Raw genomic sequence first — 22,923 nt, forward strand, 5'->3', positions numbered from 1 at the left:
ATCTTTTACAAAATTCATGTTGTAGGTCGAACCAAACCTCAAAGAGTGGGTAGGAATTTGTTTTATCTTGTATTTCGCAGAATATAATGAAACAAACGAACAATAGTTAAATACACAAAATATATAAACATGATATATGCTGAATAATGAACAATTGATTTTCCAATGACCATTATATTTGAATCTAATACATGAACTAATATTTGTATATGAAACACACCAGACCTTAATAAATGTATAAATCATACATATTAATTTAAAAATTGATTATAAATTGAGATTTGATAAAATCAATGATGTTATTTTTGTATCATGTAGATGATAAGTTGATAAGCAAATTATTAGTTGGAATTGATACATAATTTAGCCCATATTGATACCATCATTGGCATTTGCAGTAGTATTCCTATTTGTTGTGGAGTTGTACTCAATCTAACCAAGAGGGCTCCCAACTGCCATATCCTAATAGTCCTATCTTTAGATCCCAAGGCATAGGATTCACCTTGGAGAGAACCACAAACAATGCACAAGACCATGGTGTCCCTTGTTGCATCCAATTTCCTCTCCAATGTGAAAATCAAAGACATGAATCAACATATCTTCTCCTCCGGCAATGAATCTATTACCGAACTTTGGTTCCAGGGAAGCAGATTCAACTTTGCAAGGCAGGTCCTGACTCTTCACCAATCGAAAGTGGTTAACATCTCAAAACTTGACAGAGGAACCATCAACAGTTGTTATGTAACGACCATCCTGACTTACTTCAGCACTAGTTATAGGAAACTTAGTTTCAAGGATCTGAACAACTATGCCGCTCCTCACGTCCCATATCCTCAATCCACTAAGAACTCAAAATAATTTGATCATCCTGCAGTCGAGCAACTGTCGTTACTGAACAAGGAGAGATGTTAATTTCCCATTAGGTCGGTATAAAAATCAAAAATCCAAAGAATTTTTTCAAAACCAGCAGATTTTGTATCCTCCGGAAGGGCACATACCCGAACTATGTGCTTGTGGCCAAATTAGTGTAATACAATGCATCTTTCAATTTCGGGCTGAAATCAGCAGATGCAGATGCAGCATGAAGAGTATGTTTATCCAGATAACAACTCCACACGGATCCTTTATGCCCTTCAAATGTTCCAATCCAATCTTTCAGGTAATAAACTACCTTCTGATCTCTACTGCGTATTCTTTCGCCATGATCTTTACAATTTTTTATTAAGAGTGCTTTTCATATTCTTGTTTCCACAAATATCACAAGCATATCTATAAGTAAATCCTCTAAGACATTAGTATGGAAAATGATATATTGCAGAAAATACTGTGCACCTCAAGTAGAAGAGTCAGACGACATTTATTTCAAAGAGGAGATATCTTTTCTTAATTCACAGGACCTGCAGTTGTTAAACATTGCAATGACATTAACAACATCTCCAATCCAACACCAAATTTTACACCAAATCCTATATTTGGTGTATTGAACTCCAACCCGCACCATTTTTCACACCAAATTTGATGTGTCAATAGCGCCACACCAAATTTGGTGTGACACTATTCATCACACCAAATAACTATTTGAATATTATAATATTATTTTATTATACCAACCCTTAATTAAACATTATATAAATTGTATGTTTTAATTAAATTTCTTATATATTTAAAAAAATTAAAATTTATGTTAATTCTACTATGAATTATATAAACTACAATTAACCTTCACAATAATTAAAAATGCAAAAATATAAATTTTTAAACAAATAATACAATTGAGGATGAGCATGAACTTAATGCACCAATTCAAGATGCGTTGGAAAGTCCAACCCCGACCGTTAAAACGACAATTAATTTCAATCATTTTAGCTTGATATAAAAAAATAAAGGACAAAAACTCATTTTGAACTACGTAATGCATTAATAGAACATTTATGGGAGCACCATAGTGAATATTTATGTATAACTCAAATTATGTTTTTCAATTATGTAATGTTTATTTAATTTATTGTATTAGTGATTTCACTTTTATTTGTATTATCCATTATTATGTATAATGTATAATATTTGCTAGCAATTTATAATATTTAGAAAATTATAGTACAAAACACTTTTATATCAAACGACTATAAAAGGAAATAATATGAATCATAGATGGTGAATGTTTTGGAAGGAATTTGTTTTATGAAATAAGAAAATATAAATGAAATAAGAAATAATAATATAATAATGAAGAGAGAAAAAAAAATTCTTTTGAGATGTGAGTGGATTGAAGTTGATTACACCAATATTGGTGTTGACACTAAATTTGGTGAAAATTTTGGTGTTTGTGTTGGAGACGCCCTAAGCCTTAAAGTACTATGCACATGTTGCAAAATGGGTAGATGCCTTTGAAGCACGGTGCCTCAAGGCGAGTAGGGGGATTAGGGGCTTGGTGTTTCGGGGCGGGTCTTCGGGGATGACACCTCGGAGCCTCGAGGGGTGGGGCTGGGTGGGGGGCTCCAAGGCATGGTGCCTTAGATCCTGGGGGTGGGGTGGGGGGCCTCCGGGGTAGGGTTCTTGAAGAGTCACAATTAATGATGGAGAAACTAGGGAGTGAGCAACACGTGCACTACCTAGACGAGGGAATGCGTAAAAATGACCCATTTACAACGATATATAGTTGTTTAGTGAGGTGATAAGACACTTTGAAAGTTTAGGTGTCTTTATATAAATATGGGACAATTCGATGGTGTCTTTATGTCTTTTCTCTATCAAATAAGCATGCAAGACTACTAATTTTATATATAAAATCTAAAATTGGAAGCAAAATTTTAGAGTTCATGAGAAGCAAACAGTAATATAAAAAGTATTTCGAAAATACTATTTAATAACAAAGTTTGTGCAAAAAGTTTTTTTGAAAACATACATGTTCAAGAGAAAGAAAATTCAACACCGAGCTGAAAGAGTAATAATGGAGAGAGAGAACAACGCATATAAGAGAAAAAATAACAATGTGTGGTGATAATGGAGAGAGTGGAAGAGACGACAACGTATATAGGGAGAAAAAATAAGGATGTTTGAGTTTTGCAAGGAAATAAATTATCGTTAAAAAGAGTCTGAATAGAAATAAGTCTCCCTCATAGATCTGAGTGAATCATATGTTTTCAGATCATTAAGTGATGATTTTTCTTTTTAAAAAAGAGTAACAAACACACTTAATTACCCAAAGTATGAATCATTCAGATTTAGACCTCCATTAAGTGCAAATAAATAAGGCCTTCGTTGAATTTATAGTATTGTATTAGTATGGCGTAGCTAAAAGTTAGTGGCCTATCGATGGAAATAATGAGTTTGCGCATTGGACAAAAATTTAGTATTTGAAGATTATAGTCTTTTAATTATTTGGTTGAGAACAAGCTATCTATGATTAAATTGTGGGATAAGTTATCTCAAACACAACAACCAACAAAATATCAAATTTTTATCCCAAAACTATTTTTTAATCTTAAATTTTTTTCCCTCACACCAAACTAAACGAATAAAATTATAACTAATATACTCTAAAAAGTAAGTATAGAGTCAAATAAATAATTCATAATTTACTATCTTAATTCATATTCTACATTTCGTGAGAATGAGGGCAGTGCACATGCATACTCGTTACTAGAAGCCAATTTGTTGAAAGTCAAACTTTGTGTAGAATTGTCAGCTTAAGTCTTTGTAACTAACACAAAGAACAAAGAGTAGAGGAAAGCTACTACACCTTTTATCCTTTCTTTTTTAGTTACATAAAAGTTACTACACATATACACCTTGTGAGAGTGATAAATACCAACGGCAAGCATAGTTCTAGCATGTCGTAAAATATCGATTCAGAATTTAGAATTTGAAGTTCATAAAATTTTATAGTAATCATAAAAATTATTAATATTATATTAATAAATATATTTATATTTAAATATTTGTAAAATTCAATCGACTAATAAATCAATAGATATATAATAAGAGAGAAAAGAAAGTTATTGATTCCGTAAACTCTTGTACATGGTTCTAAATCCTCTCTGGTCTATTGTTCCCCAAAGTCAATTAATTTATAACCCTTTATAAATTACAAAATTAAAACTCATTATGATACATTGTACATATTTTTATTTTAGAAAATCAAATTAAAATATTTTCTTAAATTTTATATCAAAATTAAATATACGTAGTTTTTAGTTTGGAAAAAAAGGGTCTGATATACCCCTCAACTTTGTCATTTGGAGCTGATATACCCTCGTTATAAAAGTGGCTCACATATGCCCTTACCGTAATACAAACGGCTCACATATACCCCTGCCGTTACAAAATGACTCACATATACCCTTCATTCAATGGAAGTTTAAAAGTTAGTTTTAAATTTATATTTATTACTTCTAATTTTTTTTAAAAATTATTTAGGGGTATATATGATTCTTCTATCAAAGTTCAAGGTATATTTTAATTTTTTTCATACATAAATTATTTTTTGACTTATTTTATTATAATTATTTGAATTTCTTATTCTTATTCTTATTTTATTCTTTCATTCCTTAGTTTAAAGGAAAAAATTAAACTATTTTTTTTGTGTATTGTAATTTAATTTCGTATTCGAAGAAAAAATTTGGTCATCTACAATATGTTTTACAAGAATATTAGTAAAACATAAATAAATTTGATTATCAAAATAATAATTATAAATTAGTCATTGAAACAAAAAAAAGTCAAAAAAATTATGTTTGACGAGGATTAAATTTAATCATATGGGATTATATTTTTAGAAAAATAAAATAAAAATTTAGATTAAAATAATATTTTTTCATTTCCGTTAAAGGAAAAGGGTATATGTGAGCCATTTATTTACAAATAGGGGTATATATGAGTCACTTTTGTAACAAGGGGTATATCAGCTCTAAATGACAAAGTTAAGGGGTATATAAGACCCTTTTCCCTTTTAGTTTTACATTAATTTTAAACGTAATAGAATAAAGAATAAAATTTTTACAAGGTCATTTTTTTTTCTTTTTATATTTATACATATCATGGCTATATATACTCACCCATTTTCCAATCTAACCACTTAAACCATATTCTACTAGTGATCTCATTATTAGCATCTGGTACATTCTTTCTGCATAATACCCCACTTATTAATTCTTCATTTTTCTCATTCATAATATATTGTGGTACACACAGATCATACTCCCAGGTTTTTTTCCTTTTTATTTTTTTTCTTTTTCCAATATTCTGAATTCAATGTTTTCAGGCAGAAAATAAATTTATTTGGCTGAAAATGGGGAAGAAAGGAAGTGGTAATTGGTTTTCCACAGTGAAGAAAGTCTTTATTAAACCTTCTTGTAAGGATTATTTGCCAACAGATCATAAAAAGGTTAGTTATTCATTCTTCTCATCGATAAATATTGCATAGAATTAAAACGAAATTATCAATAAATTTTACTTTAGTACATGTAATTTGCTTCTATTCCTTCCAAAAGGATAGATTGGCATTGTTAGTATCAGATTATACAAATGCAAGCAATACAACTCAGATCTAAGTTATACACATTGACTCAGTATAATAGCAATCGTTTACTATAGTTTTGCAATTACTTTTTAAGTGATCTAATTATAGAAATATTGTATATAGTTTTGCAATTACTTTTTAAGTGATCTAATTATAGAAATATTGTATACATGATCGGCATGGCGGAGTCACCTTTGTATGAAGGGGTTCATCAGAACCCCTTTCCACGGATAATTATACTCCATCCGTTTAAAAAAGAATGATCTCCTTTACTTTTTAGTCTGTTTAAAAAAGAACGATCTCTTTCTTTTTTTGGTAATAGTTTAATTTCAGCTTTCCACGTGGCATGTGGACAATTTTATACACTTGACCTAACTTTAATTTAAGACCACAAGATTCCAAAATCTTCTATATACTCTTAAACTCCGTGTCAAATCAAACCAGTTCATTCTTTGTTAAACGGATGGAGTATTATTTATACATGGTCAAACTAATTTTATATGTATATATAGTAGATATCGAACTCTCTTCGACTACTTCATGTGTCTATTTTGAACCCCTTATTAAAAATTCTGACTCTGCCTCCGATTATCAAGATATTAAAATTTAGATTGGTATATGATTAAAAAAAATTGCAACATATTTTTGTATGTGGTCGTCTCTTTTTCTGGATCTCTGGTAAATCTACCAGCTTAGTTGCTACTGGTTTAGCCACCAAACGGCATTAACTTATAATCTTGAACACATATTGGTCCCCTCTAAAATAGGGCCCCTGTCTCAAGGCAACAACCTTGAATTTATGACTTGTTGCTTTCATCCACCTCTTCTATCAGTATCAGGTTTATGGTTCGATTTGGATAAATTTTTAATTTAAACGAAATCAATTTAATTGATTTTTAAGTTATTAAAATTAAATTAAATTAAATTAATATTTATTGATTTGATAATAACACACATTTTCGGTTGTTAGTTTTTTAACCATACAAAACTATGCACTTTCCTTCCTTTTCTACTACTAGTGCTCCACATTTTATTAAAGGAAAAATGTATAAGTATTTTCAACATATGTTCGAAATTTCAGAGATACACTTATTCTATACTAAGGTCTTATTACCTTTGAACTTATTTTATAAATAATTGTTTATCTTTTTCCAGTCTACGTGACACTAGCTTGAAAAAAATAGTCAACACGCGCTGAGCCCACAAGATAGTGCCACATAGGCCGAAAAGGGATAAAAAATTATTTATAAAACAAATTCAGATGGTAATAAAACCTTAGTATATTATAAGTGTGTCTTTAAGATTTCGAACAACATTAGGGGATACTTATGTATTTTCTCTTTACTAAACAAATAGATGAAGTGACAATTTTTATTAGGCAATACAACATCATCTCATTAAAATATACTCATAATTCATAAGAAGTCAAGTATATCTCTATTTAATATCTTATGGCTTCCAATGTGATTGCGTTGATAATATATGATGTTTTTGTGTATATAGTAGCATTATAACACATCATAAAAATAATAATTAGACACTCCTAGCTTATATTTTGCGTGTATCCTCAAACAACTTTAAGATCTCCTTTAATTATATATATATCAACATCAATTGAAACATGTATGTAAGGTTTATTGAGACTATTGCATATGATTAAGAAAGATGACATACTTTAATGGTTGACTTGCTTAATTATATAATGGATGTTTAAGAACCCGGTCCAAAATCTTCCCAAAATTTTGAGTCCAAAAATATATTACTCTCATGTCTTTAATTATTCATTAAATTAATCACCAGTTCAAGTGTCTAAATATAATTTACTCGACAAGTTTAAGGGCTCGTTTGGCCATAAATTTTTCAAATAATATTTGGGAAAAATTTGGCAAATAATGTTTGTCCATACAATTTGTTATTATTTGGCAAATATTTTTGGCAAATATCCCAAATTTTCAAATACTAGTTTTTTCTAGTATTTGGGCCAAATATCATTATTTGGGATATTTTAAAAATAAAAATTTTACCCCAATCTTTTATCTCTTACAAAAACACTCTCTCTAGTAGTTGCTCGCGTTGTATTACATCATTTTTTACGTGAACACCAAAATAGTGATGAAATATGTAGTGAATATTAAATAATGATATGATTGTTGATGAAAATTATTAAAAATTGACTTTAGGTAACAAAGTCATGTACTTTGTCTACTTCACGATGTATGGAATAATTCTTGTTGCACTTGCTCCAAATTACCACATTGCTTTAGTGTCATGGACATTATTTGTTAACGTTGTAACGAACATTCATTGACTTATAATACAAACTTTTAGTTAATTTTGATAGTTTTTAAAACTTGTGTGTATAAATCATATTTTTCTAAAAAGGTGAAATATATTTCCCAAATTTTATGGCCAAACACATGGTGAAATTTCACCCAAATTTTCACTCAAATAATATTTGCCAAAAATATTTGAAAATATATGGCCAAACGCTAGCTTAAATGGTTGAGTTGCTTAATTATATAAAGGATGTTTGAGAACCCGGTCCAAAATCTTCCCAAAATTTTGAGTCCAAAAATATATTACTCTCATGTCTTTAATTATTCATTAAATTAATCACCAGTTCAAGTGTCTGAATATAATTTACTCGACAAGTTTAAGAATCCAGAGCGTTCAATTGAAGTGATTTGTTTGGTTATGAGAAGGAAAAATTAGAGAACCAATGGCAACATGAAGCTCGAGAAGTTGTCTCAGTTGAAAAAATTCCAGCAGAGAGTTGTTCAGATCTAACAATTAATCGAGAGAGCAATGAAAATTCATCAATTTCATCGGCTGAAGATCGAAATCATGATATTCATGTCATTGAAGCCACTGTTGCAGCCGCTGAAGCAGCAACTTATACAGCCCCGAAAACCATCAAATTAGATGGACACAACCATAAGTCTAAAGAGGAAATTGCTGCCACACTAATTCAATCCTATTACAGGGGATATCTGGTAAATTAAAACCCAATTATTATCATTCTAATTATACAAGTATTGTTCAAATATACATATTAATTTTGTAGGCAAGACGCGCTTTGCGTGCTCTGAGGGGATTGGTGAAGCTGCAAGCGCTAGTGAGGGGGCACAGCGTACGCAAACAAGCGCAAATGAAAATGAGATGTATGCAAGCGTTAGTACGGGTGCAGTCAAAAGTACGTGCACGAAGACTCCAGTTGCGGCAGAGCAAGGTGGTGGAAGAAGTGAAATCGCGTTCGAGTATTAGAGAAGAGAGCCTGTTATTAAACAAACAAGAGACACACAGCATTGAAAACACTAGAAGAAAACAACAGGTCTATAATGCTTATCAGGTTAGCCATTATATTCCTTTACCTAACAAAAGTTACATCCCAGAGCTTGTTTGATTCGACACACAATTTTTAAAAAAAAAAAAAAAATTAAAATTTTTAGTCTAAAATAAATGATAGACGATTTATTTGGTTATAAAATGAGTTGTATAAATTGAAAGAGAGTACTGATGTAGTGTAAGTACGTACGTACGTTCACATTAGATGCACTAATCACTTAGGGTCGTTTGGTTCACGCAAGACTAATTACGTATGACGCAAATATTGTTATACGAAGATCATGAATAATATTGATGTATAGCTAATTAATGGTGTAAATAAGAAATAATAATCCGTGGCACTTCCCATTTAATCCTTGACATAAACCTTTTATAATCACATAAATGTAGTTTAATAATCACATAAGTATTATGATGTATAATAAAACAGTTTTTAGTGAGAATAATGACAAAGAGTAGTGTTATCGTTTATCAATATTAATTAAATTTAATGTCATTATATTCTTTTACAATATTTACAAAGAGTTTTTAAGTGTAATTGTCACTGGTAATCGAATACATATCATCTCATATTCCCCCTTAAATAAACTCCATGGTCTTAATTTGTATTGGCTAATGATATGTTAGCAACAACAGAAATGGTTGCACTCTGATCTAGATGATGAAGAATGTTTTGGGAATGAGCATGAAAATCCACAACAAAGTTGGAATTGGCTTGATAAATGGATGGCTTCTCAACATGTTGTACGACAAGAAGACTCCTCTTATGTGTCATTATCCATCACAGATGACATATCAGAGAAGACATTCGAATTGGGCCCTGAAGATGTCAACTTAGCCCATCAAAATGAAAAAAGCCCATATTCATCCACTCAATCCAACAAAGATTCTGTCCCTAGCTACATGGCTCCAACTAAATCTGCAAAAGCAAAAATAAGAAGCCCAGGCCCAATAAAACCTAAAAGCCCACCAGGAGTGGCCCAATGGAATTCAACGCCCAAGAAGGTGACAGCCCGTAGGTGGAGCTATGATTCATCCGCAAGAAGCCCAAACCCGAAAATTTCTGCTAAATGGATGGCAACCTATAGTCCTCAAACACGTGTACACGACCGGACCTCACTAGTGGGACCCCCTGCTCACAGATATAATTATAATTAGATTTTTTTTTTTTTTGCAGTAAATGAGAAGTTCAAATAAATGGTTGTTTTAAATATGTAAATGTTGTGAAATAATTATATTGAATTGTTCAGTACATGCACTGGAAATAAATCTTCATTTTCTTCTTGATTTCAAAGGCTTTTAACTCACTTTCCCAGTGATCAACCTTCATAGTTAATGCAATGTTTACGACTATTTGTATGTAATGTGGTATAGAGTTTATATAATATTTTTTCAAGTAAAGGTGGTTTGTCAGTTGTCCCACATCGGTTAAGTGAAGAGGAAGCATAGAGAAACGAGCCTTATAAAATGGAAAGCAGGTGGGAGATCGAACGGTATCTTTGCGCTTGGGGCAATGACGCAGCTAGTGAGGTTCTAACCGAGGCGCGTCTATTGCTGGTTGAAAACTATTTCCAAACCCCCTCGTCGGCCTAGGTTCTGCCTTGGCCGTCGAGAATTTTTGGAAGGGCATCCCCTCGGGGATAAGCCCTACAATACTAGTTATAAAGAATTGCTTTTGGTCTTTTCTGAGCTAGAACTTGAGTGAATATTAACTACTTCAAGAGAGAGTTACTTAATTCACAATATTTTTGTGCAGTTTGAAAACAACCTGGTGATTTCCCTGTCACTTATTGAATTCACCACATGCCAAGGGCAAAGATGTTACAACAATATATCTAACATAAAAGAAATTCATATGAAGCTCCTATCTCTCCACCATAGTTTTTTGATCAAAATCTCCTCAGCCTTGAGTAGCCTACATTCTTGTTTGATTATCCGAAAAGCATACAAATCACGGGTGATTGCCACTGCTACCGCCTTTCTTTCCTCTTGGATCATGCTTGGTGTTAGGTCCTGCATTGTCATAATCTAACACAGTATCCAGCTGCAGCAACTTTCTTGGATTTTCTCCGATAACATGCTTCACACAATTTGAAACAAAGATCAATCAGTGACATCTAACTTTTCAATTGGTATAGACTTGGTATGCTGTATGCAAAAAAATGGATGAGTTAGTTATAAGTTGTATGTTGTAGTATATCTTATTGCACATAATGTATTAACTGTTAGAATAGGTTAGGGTCTCAGGTAGATTGGAGAATGGACCAGTGGTCTGCTTATATGAACGACTTAGCTAATCCTTACCTTGTGAGCTAACTTTTAGAATTGAGTACAATCATATTTTTTACATGGTATTGTAGTTAAGTCGGTGGCGAGAAAAAAACCTGGGAGGTAAGTTTCGGCTACTGAATGGGTTTGCAACAGCTCTAGCTACCTCCACTATAGGTTACTTTGTTATTTTAGGGTGTCCAAAACACTATAGATACCAATATAAGTCAAAATTTTACGTGTATATATCATATAATTTTTCGACAAATGATGTCCACCCGGGGACAAGGTGGGGGGTGTTAGAGTCCAACATCGGTTGAGAATGGACTGGAGGTCTGCTTATGTGGACTTGGACAATCCTCCCTCATGAGCTAGCTTTAGGAAATTGAGCTAGGCACAAATGTCAATATCTTTTTCACCAATAAAAGATGAAGTTGCACTTTGTCTAGTAATGAGAACTGGTTGCATTTCGTTAGTTGAAGCATGATATGATATGATGAATCAATCAAATAAATTTACTTCCCTATGACTACCTTATGAAGCTTGTAAGCACGGTTCACGCCTTCAACATGACCTAGATGACACAAAGAAGAATAAGAAACAACAGTGTTAACATTATTATGTCATTTTGCTAGTGTAAACCAGGCTAGTTGAAATGTTGTTTTCATATTATAGTGAAAGTAGCTTCTTACCAGAGGAAAAAAAGATGAGAAACAAAAGGAGTAGAATGAGAGCTTTGATCCTCCTAGGCCTCATAGTAAGTAGAGTAGATTGATTCTTGAGATGTGAAGGGGAAGAAAGGAAGAAGTACCCCTTTTATTATGTCTGCGAAGAGGTAGTGGACGTAGAGCAAATCTAGGATTTAAATATTATGGGATCGAGTTCAAGATTTACCAGGTTCGAAATCTATTATACTTATATACATGATTTTTAGTAGGTTTGGATGTCATTGTAACTAAAGCACTATATTGGCCTCTGGTAGTGGTAATGGTGCACCCACTCATTTACTGTATGTATAGGCAGAACTAGCAAGTCAAACCAGCACTGAAATGAATATAGTGCACATATATCTACATGTTACATCAAAGTAGAATAGAAAGAACAAAAAAGTAGGTATGATTGTAGACTAATATTTTGATCAATGCATATTGTGTTTGATGGAGTCCTTTTACGACTTGATTAAGTAAATATAGTGTGATTTCTCAAATAGTTTTACGTTTTTATATGAGATGGTTGACAATTTAGCAGTTTTGAGCGATTATATATGTTAATTGTGCACCCACCCAATATTTGTAGAATGATAAGTTGCAATAATCAACAAGTCAAACTAACATCTATATGAATTCAATGTATTAAAAACAGAAGTAACAGTATAAATGCTGTATGCATTTGGACTACTTTCTTTCATATCTATTTTATCCTTATCACCAAGCTCTGCCATTATAATTTCAGCTATTTTTTTTCCCTGTTTTCTCTGTGTGTACATGTACATCAACTTTTTGAGAACTAAATTTGATTTCCACTTCCTTGGCCTATAATGAGATCAGTGACAATAGCTCATATGGTGGATTCATCCATCTAGAAAAGGACGGTTATCCGACATAGGTATAACAACATTATTGAAGAGTTCGATCAATATAATCCAAAAGTTTGGATATATGCTTACTCTACAACTTGAGAAAGAAATCTTCATGTTTGTTGTCAGTGTAGAGGAAACTGAAGAGGAAAAAACAAAGAGTTAATATTACAAAGCAAAGCAACTACTTTCTACAAAACCAATCACATTTGGTCTTTCTTCCTTCAATAGTAAAGAAAAATACTCACTCCTAATTTAACGTGACACGGTTAAATTTCGATATTCAAATTTTTAATCTAATCATAAATTTGAATATAAAAACTTGAGTGTTTTTTGAAATAAAAATCATATATTTAAAAACTACGTAAAAAGTAATGTAAATCACAAGAAATAACAATTTAACAAACATAAAAGATTTCGATTAACAAAAACCTAAAGTTGATCTGACTTTTAAAATTTGTTTTTATATAAATTGTAACGGGAGTATATTTCATGTGTTCATTACGAAGTGATAAGGGCCCTTGCTTGTGACAGGAGATGGGCAGTGACCTAAAAATGAAATAAATAAATAAATAATTAAACTTGTTCTTTTCCTTTTGGGAGGGTTGAAATTAGGTAAGAACACAAGTGAAGAGAAAGTCCACTATGAAACTATGGGGAGACAAACGACGTAGAACACCATTATAAAACTCAAAATTTGAATTAAGAGGAATTGAAATATATTTTTCTTTGAACCAGACACTCCCTTGATGTTGGATTACTAATTAAACAGAATTAATCACACTCATCATAATGACAAATGGGAAATTGATACGTTAAACAACTTGTTTGACCATCTTTTTTCAACTATATCTTATCAAAAGATTTTGTCATAAAATCTTAGTCAACTTCTTTAAGTTCAAAATCCAGCCGCAACAAAGTAAGAAAACAGGTAAGACACCATTATATATTTGACATGTTTTTCTCATTTCACAAGTATAGTAGTTGTTAGTACTCGACTAATATTTCAACACTAACACACTACTCATTGTTCAAGAGGTAACCATCCGCTAGTCCTTGTAGGTTCAACTACCACCATAGAAGTAAATAAAAAAGGCTTAATAAATTTCTACAAATGTTTACCCCAAGTAAAATCTAAAGATTTGGAATGATAAGTTGGTTTTTGATTGATTATTTACACCATGGTTGACAGGTATTTCTCCATTACTAGCTTTTCAAAAATGCAAAATTCTTTAAGAGATTCAAAAGAACATATGAAGGAAATCTTATGGAATGCCAATGAGCTAAACCCACAATAAGTCATTCAAAAGAAATGAATGAGATGCAATGCAATTCAACTATAAAACAGATCCAGTTGATATGACAAAGACACGGACTGACCGACCAAAAATATATATGTCTATATATATATTTGTGAAAAAAATAATCAAAAGTAGCTATGGCTAAGTATCAAGACTACCAAAACTTGGGACATGTACATGCTGACCATGAAAACCCTTGAAGCAGAGACAGGATACATCAGGCCCTCGGTATTTCTTGTTAGAGTACCAAGGTAAGATCCACAAGCAAAACCAGGAGCCTTGCTTTCTTCAGCTAGTTACAAAGAAAATTCCCTTCCAATCCCAATATACACCACAGTAACATCGCGTCCACTACTGGCAATCACCATGACCCATCCCCTCCACGGCAAAATAAAATAACCCCCTCCAATGGTGCTGGCACATGTATCTGACAACTTGGATGAAACATTCTTCCATTGTCAGAAAATGGCAATGACTTGACACATGAATGCAATCTTGGATTCCGACTCAACACAACTACATGCATGCAGGGACATGAAAAAAAAAAGAAGTATGTACCAAGTACCCACAACTTTAAACTGAAATGGCACGGCTAATAGCCATCTGGGCCCACTCAGCAGATTCCTTAATCAAATGGTCATCTGACGACAAGCATTCAATCAAAAAGTCTTTGCTTGATACTGATTGTTGAATCAATGAACCAGCATTACTGCCCAGAGTATCTGCTAAATCTCCCAGAACTCCAATAGCAGTCTTCATTACCACATCATCCCTGTAATTGGAGAGAAGGGGGTAAATCTCAAAAATCAGAACATCGATGGCCTTCATAAATAGAGCAAAAGAGAAAAGTAGAAGCAACCAAGCAATACTTACATGTCTTTCTCCATATAAATACTGTCCAGGAATTGGAGGATATGAGGCGCATAAGGTATCAGCAGCTGAGTCTTAGGTGAGTTCTTGAATCCCTGAAATATGCCGGAATAAGCCTCCAGGATTCCATTTCTCAGAAGATTTGTGTAATCTAATATCTCATCATCAGCACCAGTTGCACGTGCTGACAGTTCCGCAGCACTCTGGAGCATAGGCATGGCATACATCAAGTACTTCTCGAAATTCTCTCCTATCGCCAAGGCTATGTCACCAAAGCATGAAAATATTGGTGGCTTTACAGAACGATGTAGCTGATTACTTGATAGATCCTTGAGAAGCTGTGTCATTATACCATCACAATAAGGTAAGATCTTATCCTCCAAAGCTCTGCATAAATCACCCACAACACCTACGGTGACAGCACAGACTTGGTACTCCTCAAAATTCTGAAGACCCATCTCCAGGTACTTGTAAAATTCATGCATGTACTTGGCAAAGTCAGGAGCAGTTGCATAGGCAAGTGCTCCAATGGAAAGCATGGCTTCCTCATGCACAGTAGCACTTCTACATGCAAAAACCCTGAGGAAAAGGCTCATGATCTGATCAGCATACTGCGAAAAAGCATACTTTGTTTGCTCTGAGGACCCTAACTTCTGAATAATAACCTGTAAGCATCCACACAAAAGACCTTGCAACTCACTCTGCTTCTCACGTTCATCAGACGAAAGCTTCTGAGCCTCAAGAGTCTGGTGGAGCTCCATCATAATGACAGGAACTAGTTGCAAAACCATGGGAGTTGTTTCATCAGTCGAACACCTCACAACTTCATTGAGTGCCTCGTATGCAGCAGTCCTAAGCCGTGACTCACCAGCATCTTCTCTGTGGGTTGCTGTGAGAAGCGATTGCACCATTTCCTGGAAAAAAGGGGTCAAGGGAGATGATGCAGCCACATCCCCATACCCTTGGGCAAGAAAATAAAGAGCACCACATGCTTTTTCAGCAACATTTGGAGCATCCTTCATGCTCTGAAGTAGAACTGTAATGATCTGTTGGCAGTTTGTTGGAGTAATAATGGGTATCTCCACAGTTGAACCATGAAGAAATTCAAATATTCTTCCAAGGGTCCATGCAGTAGTGTCCTTCACATGGCTATTTGCATCCTTTGTCAATGCAGTAAGCATGAAGTTTAGAGCACTATTAACAATGGGCATTAGCTTATCAGGTGAAGGACCTTCCAAAATGGATCCAAAGGCATATGTGGCGGCCTCTCTTTGCCTCCAATCAGGCTTTGTAATGTTCTCTTCAATGAATGGCATAACAAGAGGTACAATGTCATCTCCTACAGTCCTTGCAACCAAACCAAGGCAAGTGCCACCGGCCATAGCAAGATTCCAAGCAACTTCATCCTGATCCTGATCTTCTTCTTGCTTGAGAAGTGTCTCCAGTAGCATAGGAACAAGTGCAGGAAGAGCCTGCTTGATGAAATTATAGCAAGGAACATCAGAATCTGCAGTAAAATCACCCCCATAATCTTCTAAAATATCAATCTCCTCATCACAGATTGAGCTCCAAAATTCAATGGCTTGAAGAGCAACAGGCTCCTCATCCTCTCTAACAGCCTTTGCTGTAATGTTAAAGATGTCTTGAATATAAGGAGCTAATTTCTCATAGTATGTTGACGAAATCGACACTAAACATTCAAAAGCAGCCTGTCGAATTTTAACTTCAGGAGACAGAGTGGCCTGGCAGACAACTCTCATAATAAAGTCACGCTCCATATCATTGGTGAAATTTGCCTGAGCAAAACCAAGTGCATTGTATAATGCTCGGGTAGCAGCAAGCCTCACATCATTGTTCCTTTCTTCAGCATTCATACCCTGAATTACAGCTGTAAGGATTTTATTTACTTGATCCTGCTCCATGACATCAGGAGAAACTTCTTCACATAAATATCCCAATGTCTCTAAAGTAGCTTGCTTGACGTGGGCAGGGAGCTGTTGATTTGACAAGAGTGACCCAATCAACTCAGGCCACTGCTTCTGTGGCAGCTCAATGCCAGCAACCTTGGCAATGACTTGTGAAGCAGTTGATCGAGCATCAAGTGCTTGAGAAGAGAGGGTTTGTAACAAGCATGCTTTAATCTGGGTCTTCACAGCCACATCAAGTGACAGCCATCTTTGGACGAGTTCATATTTCCTGTGTTGTTCCTTGGCATCCAAAGCATTTTTTAGTATTAGACCTGCCAACTTACGACTATCCACTGGCTTGTCCTCACTAGCCAACTCTCCTGACAGAGACAATAGGAAACCAGGAAGATTTTGCTCCTGAAACTGTTTCAATGTTTCTTCTGCATGTTTTCGCACTGTTGAATCAACTGATTGTGCATTTAGAAGGACCTGAGTGACTTCCATTGCAATGTGATTCCTGCCACACATGAGATATCCCGTAAGTAAGAATCACAGGATTATCATAAGATGATAAGAATGAACTTGAAGTAATGCTAATATTAAGAGATTGCTTGGTTTAAAGTGCTAAAAAGTAAACACGAGACCCGAAGCTGTAGCCTAGTAGTGAATGCAGTTGTTTGAGAACCATGAGCTATCAAGTTAAGATCCCAGAGGAGACAAAATATGAGGTAATTTTTTCTCATGCATTCAAGACTAGGTCAAAAAGTTATCCAGTATAAGTGTTGGTGGGAGGTAGCAGCTACCCGTGGAAATAATTGAGGTACCCACAAGCTGGCCCGGACTCCAAAAGAAAAAACATGGTATAAAAACCCTATTCCACATTTGGTTGTCATTTTCATGTCTTACATAGATAAGACTGTATAACTTATATGGTTTGGGAATAGTTCTCAACAAGCAATAGAAGCACCTTGGTTAGATCCTCACTACCTGCGTAGACCACATAAATTGTATGGTAAGTTATGTATAATTTATACCTACATAAGCACCCAAAAAATAACACCATTGATACTAACTTGGTGGTTGTTCTTATCCCCAAGTCCTCGACAAACCTGTTGATGCTTTAGGCATTTTTTATATTGGTAGAAAATGGCAACTCACTTTAAGGAACATCACAGTTAGGGTAATTAACTCTTCTAGATAAAGATACAAGCATCGGTCTAGGGATGTGCCATAGAACTAACAGACTTCAGACTCTTTCTTGGAAAATACCACAGAAAGCCACTACCTCTTGTCATAATATGTTGGAAAAATAACATTGACAATATCCTGTGTGCTTATCCATCTTAAATGAAAAACCATTTCTGCGTTTCACCAGTCTACGATTTGCAAGGAACGTTCATGGTTTCTATGCTTAAATAGATCAGTGCATAGTGATATAGAGAATAGAGTCTTCTCTTCCCCTTTTTTTTGGTAAGCAAATGTTGTTTTTTGAGAAGTAGATTATTATCAGAAGAAAGCCCCTTACTAAGTAAATAAAAATACAAAAAAATCTTAATTAGAAGAAAAATATCTACCATTATATAGTTAAAAATGATCACATTCGACAAAAGGTGCAAGTAGCACACAAAATAAAAATAAACTATGGTGAGTTGGAAGTGTTAGCAAGGAGATGAGGTAGTCCTAAAATCACATGGGAGAAAGTTGACTCAAAAACCTACCATCTCTCTTGAAATCCTTGAAGACCTAGTGATTAATAGGGAACAACAAAAGAAATGTAGGCAAAAACAATTGGTACGATTAATTTTTAGTCATGTTAGTAAATTAAATTTAGGACCAATATTTTCTAGAGATCTTTATGTCAAAAATATATATTTCAGTAGAAAATATGAAGAACCTGTAGTACTTTTATTTTTATTTGTTTTAACTTCATGAAATATGGACTAAAGATGATCTTTATCCGCTGGGTCCGGGGAAGAGCATACCACAATGGTCTATTGTACACAACCTTAACCTATATTTCTGCAAAAGCATGTTCTCATAGCTCAAGGCAACCTTACCAGTTACACCAAGACCCCTTCAATGTGAACTACAGTACCCCATAAATCTAAAGCACAATGTAAAAAGGGATGAGGTCCACTATAAGCAAGAGAAAAAGGAACATAAAAGTTGAAGCAGCATCAATAGAGGCCTTACATATCAAATTAAGAAATATTGCATCAATTGAAAAACGGCACCAAGCATTAGGGAATAGATTCATGATTAAAATAGAAATATATTAATCGTCTTGTTTAATTATTTTAAAGGAATTATTACTGCATTCTTGTTAATTATAATTCCATCAAAATATGAACATTACCTTAATTGAATAGGCAAGTAGAAGTTGAAATTTGCTATGAGGAAAGTTAACCTTGTTAATGAATAACACAGATAAATTAGTATGTCAAATTATTTGAAGAATGCAACATGATTGCTAGAATAAACCATAAATCCAGAATATTTTTCTCATTATTATCCAACCGTTACAAGTGTGTTGATTATCTGTTTTAGCTTGCCTGTGCATAGAAGGCAACAACCACCAAAAAAAGTCCTCAGATACAAGTAATTAATAAAATTCATGCACCCTGTTCAGTAAAAACAATCCTTTTCTGACTTTAAAAAGCACTCCAGAGCTCAATCAAACAGCAAAAGTAATGACTGCACACAAACCCCTCATATATTAAGGTTCACAAATAACAGCTTCAGAAGCCGCAATTACTGAAATTATGCATAGGATCACCAAACGGGTCTACTACAAAACCTAGTTCATGTAAAGTGCATCACCATATCACTTGGAGAAGTTTCAATTTCAATAAAATAACAGAGCATATCATTGATCATATAGATCTCAGTCCTCAAAACAGAGTCACTAACAAGGATAGATGCAATTAAGTGAATCAAAAGATTGGAACCACAAACAAATCTGTTGAAGTTCAAACATTGAACATTAGATAAAGCTTAAATCAGTTGTCCACAAAACTAATCAATTTTTATGATATGAAGAATTGTTGTTGAAAACAATGACTGAAGTACCTGAAAATTGTAGATGCGGCAAATGAGATGGTAACCAGCAAATTACACTGAGGGATCGAATATACCAGAAACGGCGCCCAATTGAAACCCTAGAGAGAGAGAGATGGAGTGAAATTATGTTTTGTTATTTTGTTCCTTAAATAGAATACTTACATTTTTTGCCTTTGTATAATGTAGTTGATTTAATTTCGGGTCAAATGGCCCACTTTTATATAAGGCCTTATGGGTCTTTCTAGAAAGACATTGCGTCATTTTGTGTAGTTTCAGATTTTAATACACTGAAATTATAAATTAAGCGGATCCAATATAAACCTAGTTCATGTAAAGTGCATCACTATATCAATTGGAGAAGTTCCAATTTCAATAAAATAGCAGAGCATACCGTTGGTCATACTAGATCTCAGTCAACTCAAATATCAGAAATTAAAAAAAAAAATATAATATATATATATATATAAGCTTCCAAACCAAAACTCAGTCAATAACAAGGATAGATGCAAATAAGTGAATCAAAAGATCGGAAGCACAAACGAATCAATCGAAGTTCAAGTATTGAACATTAGATGAAGCTTTAGTAATAGTGTCTTTTTTTAAATTCGTTACTTGTTTGTATAGCAAGGATTTCCAATAAGTTTTAATCCAACTTTTTGAATGCTTTTTTTTTTACATCTATCAAGGGCACAAATTAGTTTGATTAGTATTAAAAATGGCAAAAATGTTTGCTAAAACATCACTAGTTAAATGGCATTTTAGCCCAAACCTCAGTTCTTCAAAATGACAAAGGAATGAAGCATATGTCAACACTCAACAGCATTATTTGAAATTATCTCTTTTCCAGATAAATTTCTATTTCAGTTTATGAACCAAATGTTAACAAGAATGTATGTGCATCAACTAATTATTATAATCATAATATTACAACCCTTGCATAATTATATGTGAACCACAAAAAAAGGCATCCACGCCCTTAGATACTAACTATTGGCAGGGTCAAGGCCATACAACAAGGGTCTATTATACGCAGTCTTAACCTATATTTTTGCAAGAGCTTGTTTCCGGAGCTCGATGCAACTTTACCAGTTACACTAAGACTCCCTTCAATGTGACCCACACTACCCCATAAATCTAAAGCACAATGTAAAATAGATAACGTCTACTATAAGCAAGAGAAAAGAGACACATGAAAGTTGAAGCAGCAACAACAGAGGCCTTACATATCAACTTAAGAAATATAGCACCAATTGAAAAACAACACCAACCACTAGGGAGTAGACTCATCGTTAAAATGGAAGTATATTAATCCTCTTGTTTAATTATTTTAAAGGAATTATTAATGCATTCTTGTTAATTATAGTTCCATAAAAACATAAAAATGACCTTAATTGGATATGTTAGTAGAAGTTTGAAAGTTTGCTATGAGGAAAGTTAACCTTGTTAATTAATAACTCAAATGTATTAATAAATCATATTATTTGAAGAATGCAACATGATTGTTAGAATAAGTCTAGGATATTTCTCTCATTGATATCCAATCTGATCGGCTTTTCACAAAAAAAAAAAAACAAAAAAAAATCCTCGGCTGCAAGTAAATTGATGAAGTTCATGAACACTGTTCAAGGAAAACAAGCCTTTTGCTTCGTTAAAAAGCACTCCAGTGCTCAATCAAACAGCAGAAGTAATGACTAAACGCAAACCTCTCACTGATGTTCACAAATAGCAGCTTAAGAAGCTGCAATTACTGAACTTATGCATATGAACATAGGATCATTATATCGATCCACAACAAAACCAACTTCATGTACAGTGCATCACTATATCAATTGGAGAAGTTCCAATTTCAATAAAACAAACAGAGCATATCATTTGGTCATACTAGATCTAAGTCCTTGAAAAGCAGTCCATAAGATGCAAATAAATGAATCAAAAGACCGGAACCACAATCGGATCAATCAAAGTTTCAAGTATTGAACATCAGATGAAGCTTAAAATCAGTTCTACAGAAAAATAACCAATTTTTCTAAACAGTTGAAAAAAAAAGAGTGAGTTACCTAAAATTGCAGATGCGTTGAATGAGATTGAAACCAGCAGATTACACTGTGGGATTGAGTGAATCAAAACGGCGCCCAACTGAAACCCTAGAGAGAGATGGAGTGAGAGTAGAGAGAGAAAGATCACGCGAATTTAAAGGGAACTTGAATTACTTTTATTGCAAATCTATTATACTCATTTTGTGCTTACTTCCATTGTTTTTTCTGTTTCTATTTTAATTGGGTAATTATCTGCTACTATGCGACTGGTGGAGTAATTAATATGTAGGAAAAATTATCTCATATACTCCTCAATTTTGTATTTAAAGCTGATATATTTATTATAAAAGTGACTCATATATATTCCTACTTATAAACATATGATTTATATATACTCTTTTTCTCGAAAAATAATTTTAATCTAACTTTTTATTATTTATTTAATAAAAATATAATCTCATATGAATAAATTTAATTCTCGTTAAACATATTTTTTTTTGTTTCAATGACTAATTTAAAATTATTATTTTGATTATCAAATTTATTTATGTTTCACTAATATTCTTGTAAAACTTATTGTAGATGCCCAAATTTTTTTCTTCGAAACAAAAATTAAATCACAATATAGAAAAAAAATAGTTTGAATTTTTTTCTTTAAAAATAAGGAATGAAAGAAAAAAAATAAGAATCAAAAACTCAAATAATTATAATATAAGAAGTCAAAAATAATTTATGTATGAAAAAAATTAAAATATACCTTGAACTTTGATAGAAGAGTCATATATACACCTAAATAATTTTTTAAAAAAAATTAAAAATAATAAATATAAACTTAAAATTAATTTTTTAACTTCCGTTAAATGAAGGTATATGTGAGTCATTTTGTAATGGCAGGGGTATATGTGAGCCGTTTGTATAACGGTAAAGACATGTATGAACCACTTTCATAACAAGGGATATATCAACTCCAAATGACAAAGTTGAGGGGTATATCAGACCATTTTTCCTAATATCTATTTTGAATTTTTCTCAGCTTATT

At 33.2% G+C, this 22,923-nt stretch overlaps 2 protein-coding genes, 1 non-coding gene and 1 pseudogene across 8 annotated transcripts; 2 read left to right on the forward strand and 2 right to left on the reverse strand.

The window, feature by feature from the left end:
• Positions 1-378: 378 nt before the first annotated feature.
• LOC101245259 (uncharacterized) lies at positions 379-1,501 on the reverse strand (annotated as a pseudogene).
• Positions 1,502-5,066: 3,565 nt separating this feature from the next.
• On the forward strand, positions 5,067-10,153 carry LOC101259253 (protein IQ-DOMAIN 21). Of its 5 annotated transcripts, none has more exons than XM_010323916.3 (5): positions 5,067-5,117; positions 5,264-5,386; positions 8,224-8,514; positions 8,586-8,870; positions 9,494-10,153. In XM_010323916.3, exons 2-5 carry the CDS (start codon positions 5,291-5,293, stop codon positions 10,022-10,024), a joined length of 1,203 nt encoding a protein of 400 aa, XP_010322218.1. In that variant the 5' UTR covers positions 5,067-5,117; positions 5,264-5,290; the 3' UTR covers positions 10,025-10,153. The 5 variants fall into 5 exon arrangements, with proteins under 5 accessions (XP_010322218.1, XP_004240959.1, XP_069155329.1 ...); XM_004240911.5 differs by having other exon boundaries at positions 9,503-10,153; XM_069299228.1 differs by having other exon boundaries at positions 5,076-5,183; positions 9,503-10,153.
• Positions 10,154-10,361: 208 nt separating this feature from the next.
• On the forward strand, positions 10,362-10,513 carry LOC112941769 (U4 spliceosomal RNA). Its single transcript, XR_003247337.1, has one exon. It is a non-coding gene; the product is annotated as a U4 spliceosomal RNA (small nuclear RNA).
• A 3,499-nt stretch (positions 10,514-14,012) lies between these two features.
• Positions 14,013-22,138, reverse strand: LOC112941689 (importin subunit beta-1-like). 2 transcript variants are annotated; one of them, XM_069299224.1, is made up of 4 exons: positions 21,906-22,138; positions 19,858-19,946; positions 14,885-17,305; positions 14,013-14,783 (listed from the first exon to the last, which is right to left on the reverse strand). In XM_069299224.1, the coding sequence occupies exons 3-4, from the start codon at positions 17,290-17,292 to the stop codon at positions 14,585-14,587; spliced, it is 2,607 nt and encodes an 868-aa protein (XP_069155325.1). In that variant the 5' UTR covers positions 17,293-17,305; positions 19,858-19,946; positions 21,906-22,138; the 3' UTR covers positions 14,013-14,584. The 2 variants fall into 2 exon arrangements, with proteins under 2 accessions (XP_069155325.1, XP_069155326.1); XM_069299225.1 differs by lacking the exon at positions 19,858-19,946 and having other exon boundaries at positions 21,906-22,134.
• Between the last annotated feature and the right edge of the window lie 785 nt (positions 22,139-22,923).

The sequence above is a fragment of the Solanum lycopersicum genome, chromosome 6 (genome assembly GCF_036512215.1).
Source record: "Solanum lycopersicum chromosome 6, SLM_r2.1".
Lineage (NCBI taxonomy): Eukaryota > Viridiplantae > Streptophyta > Magnoliopsida > Solanales > Solanaceae > Solanum > Solanum lycopersicum.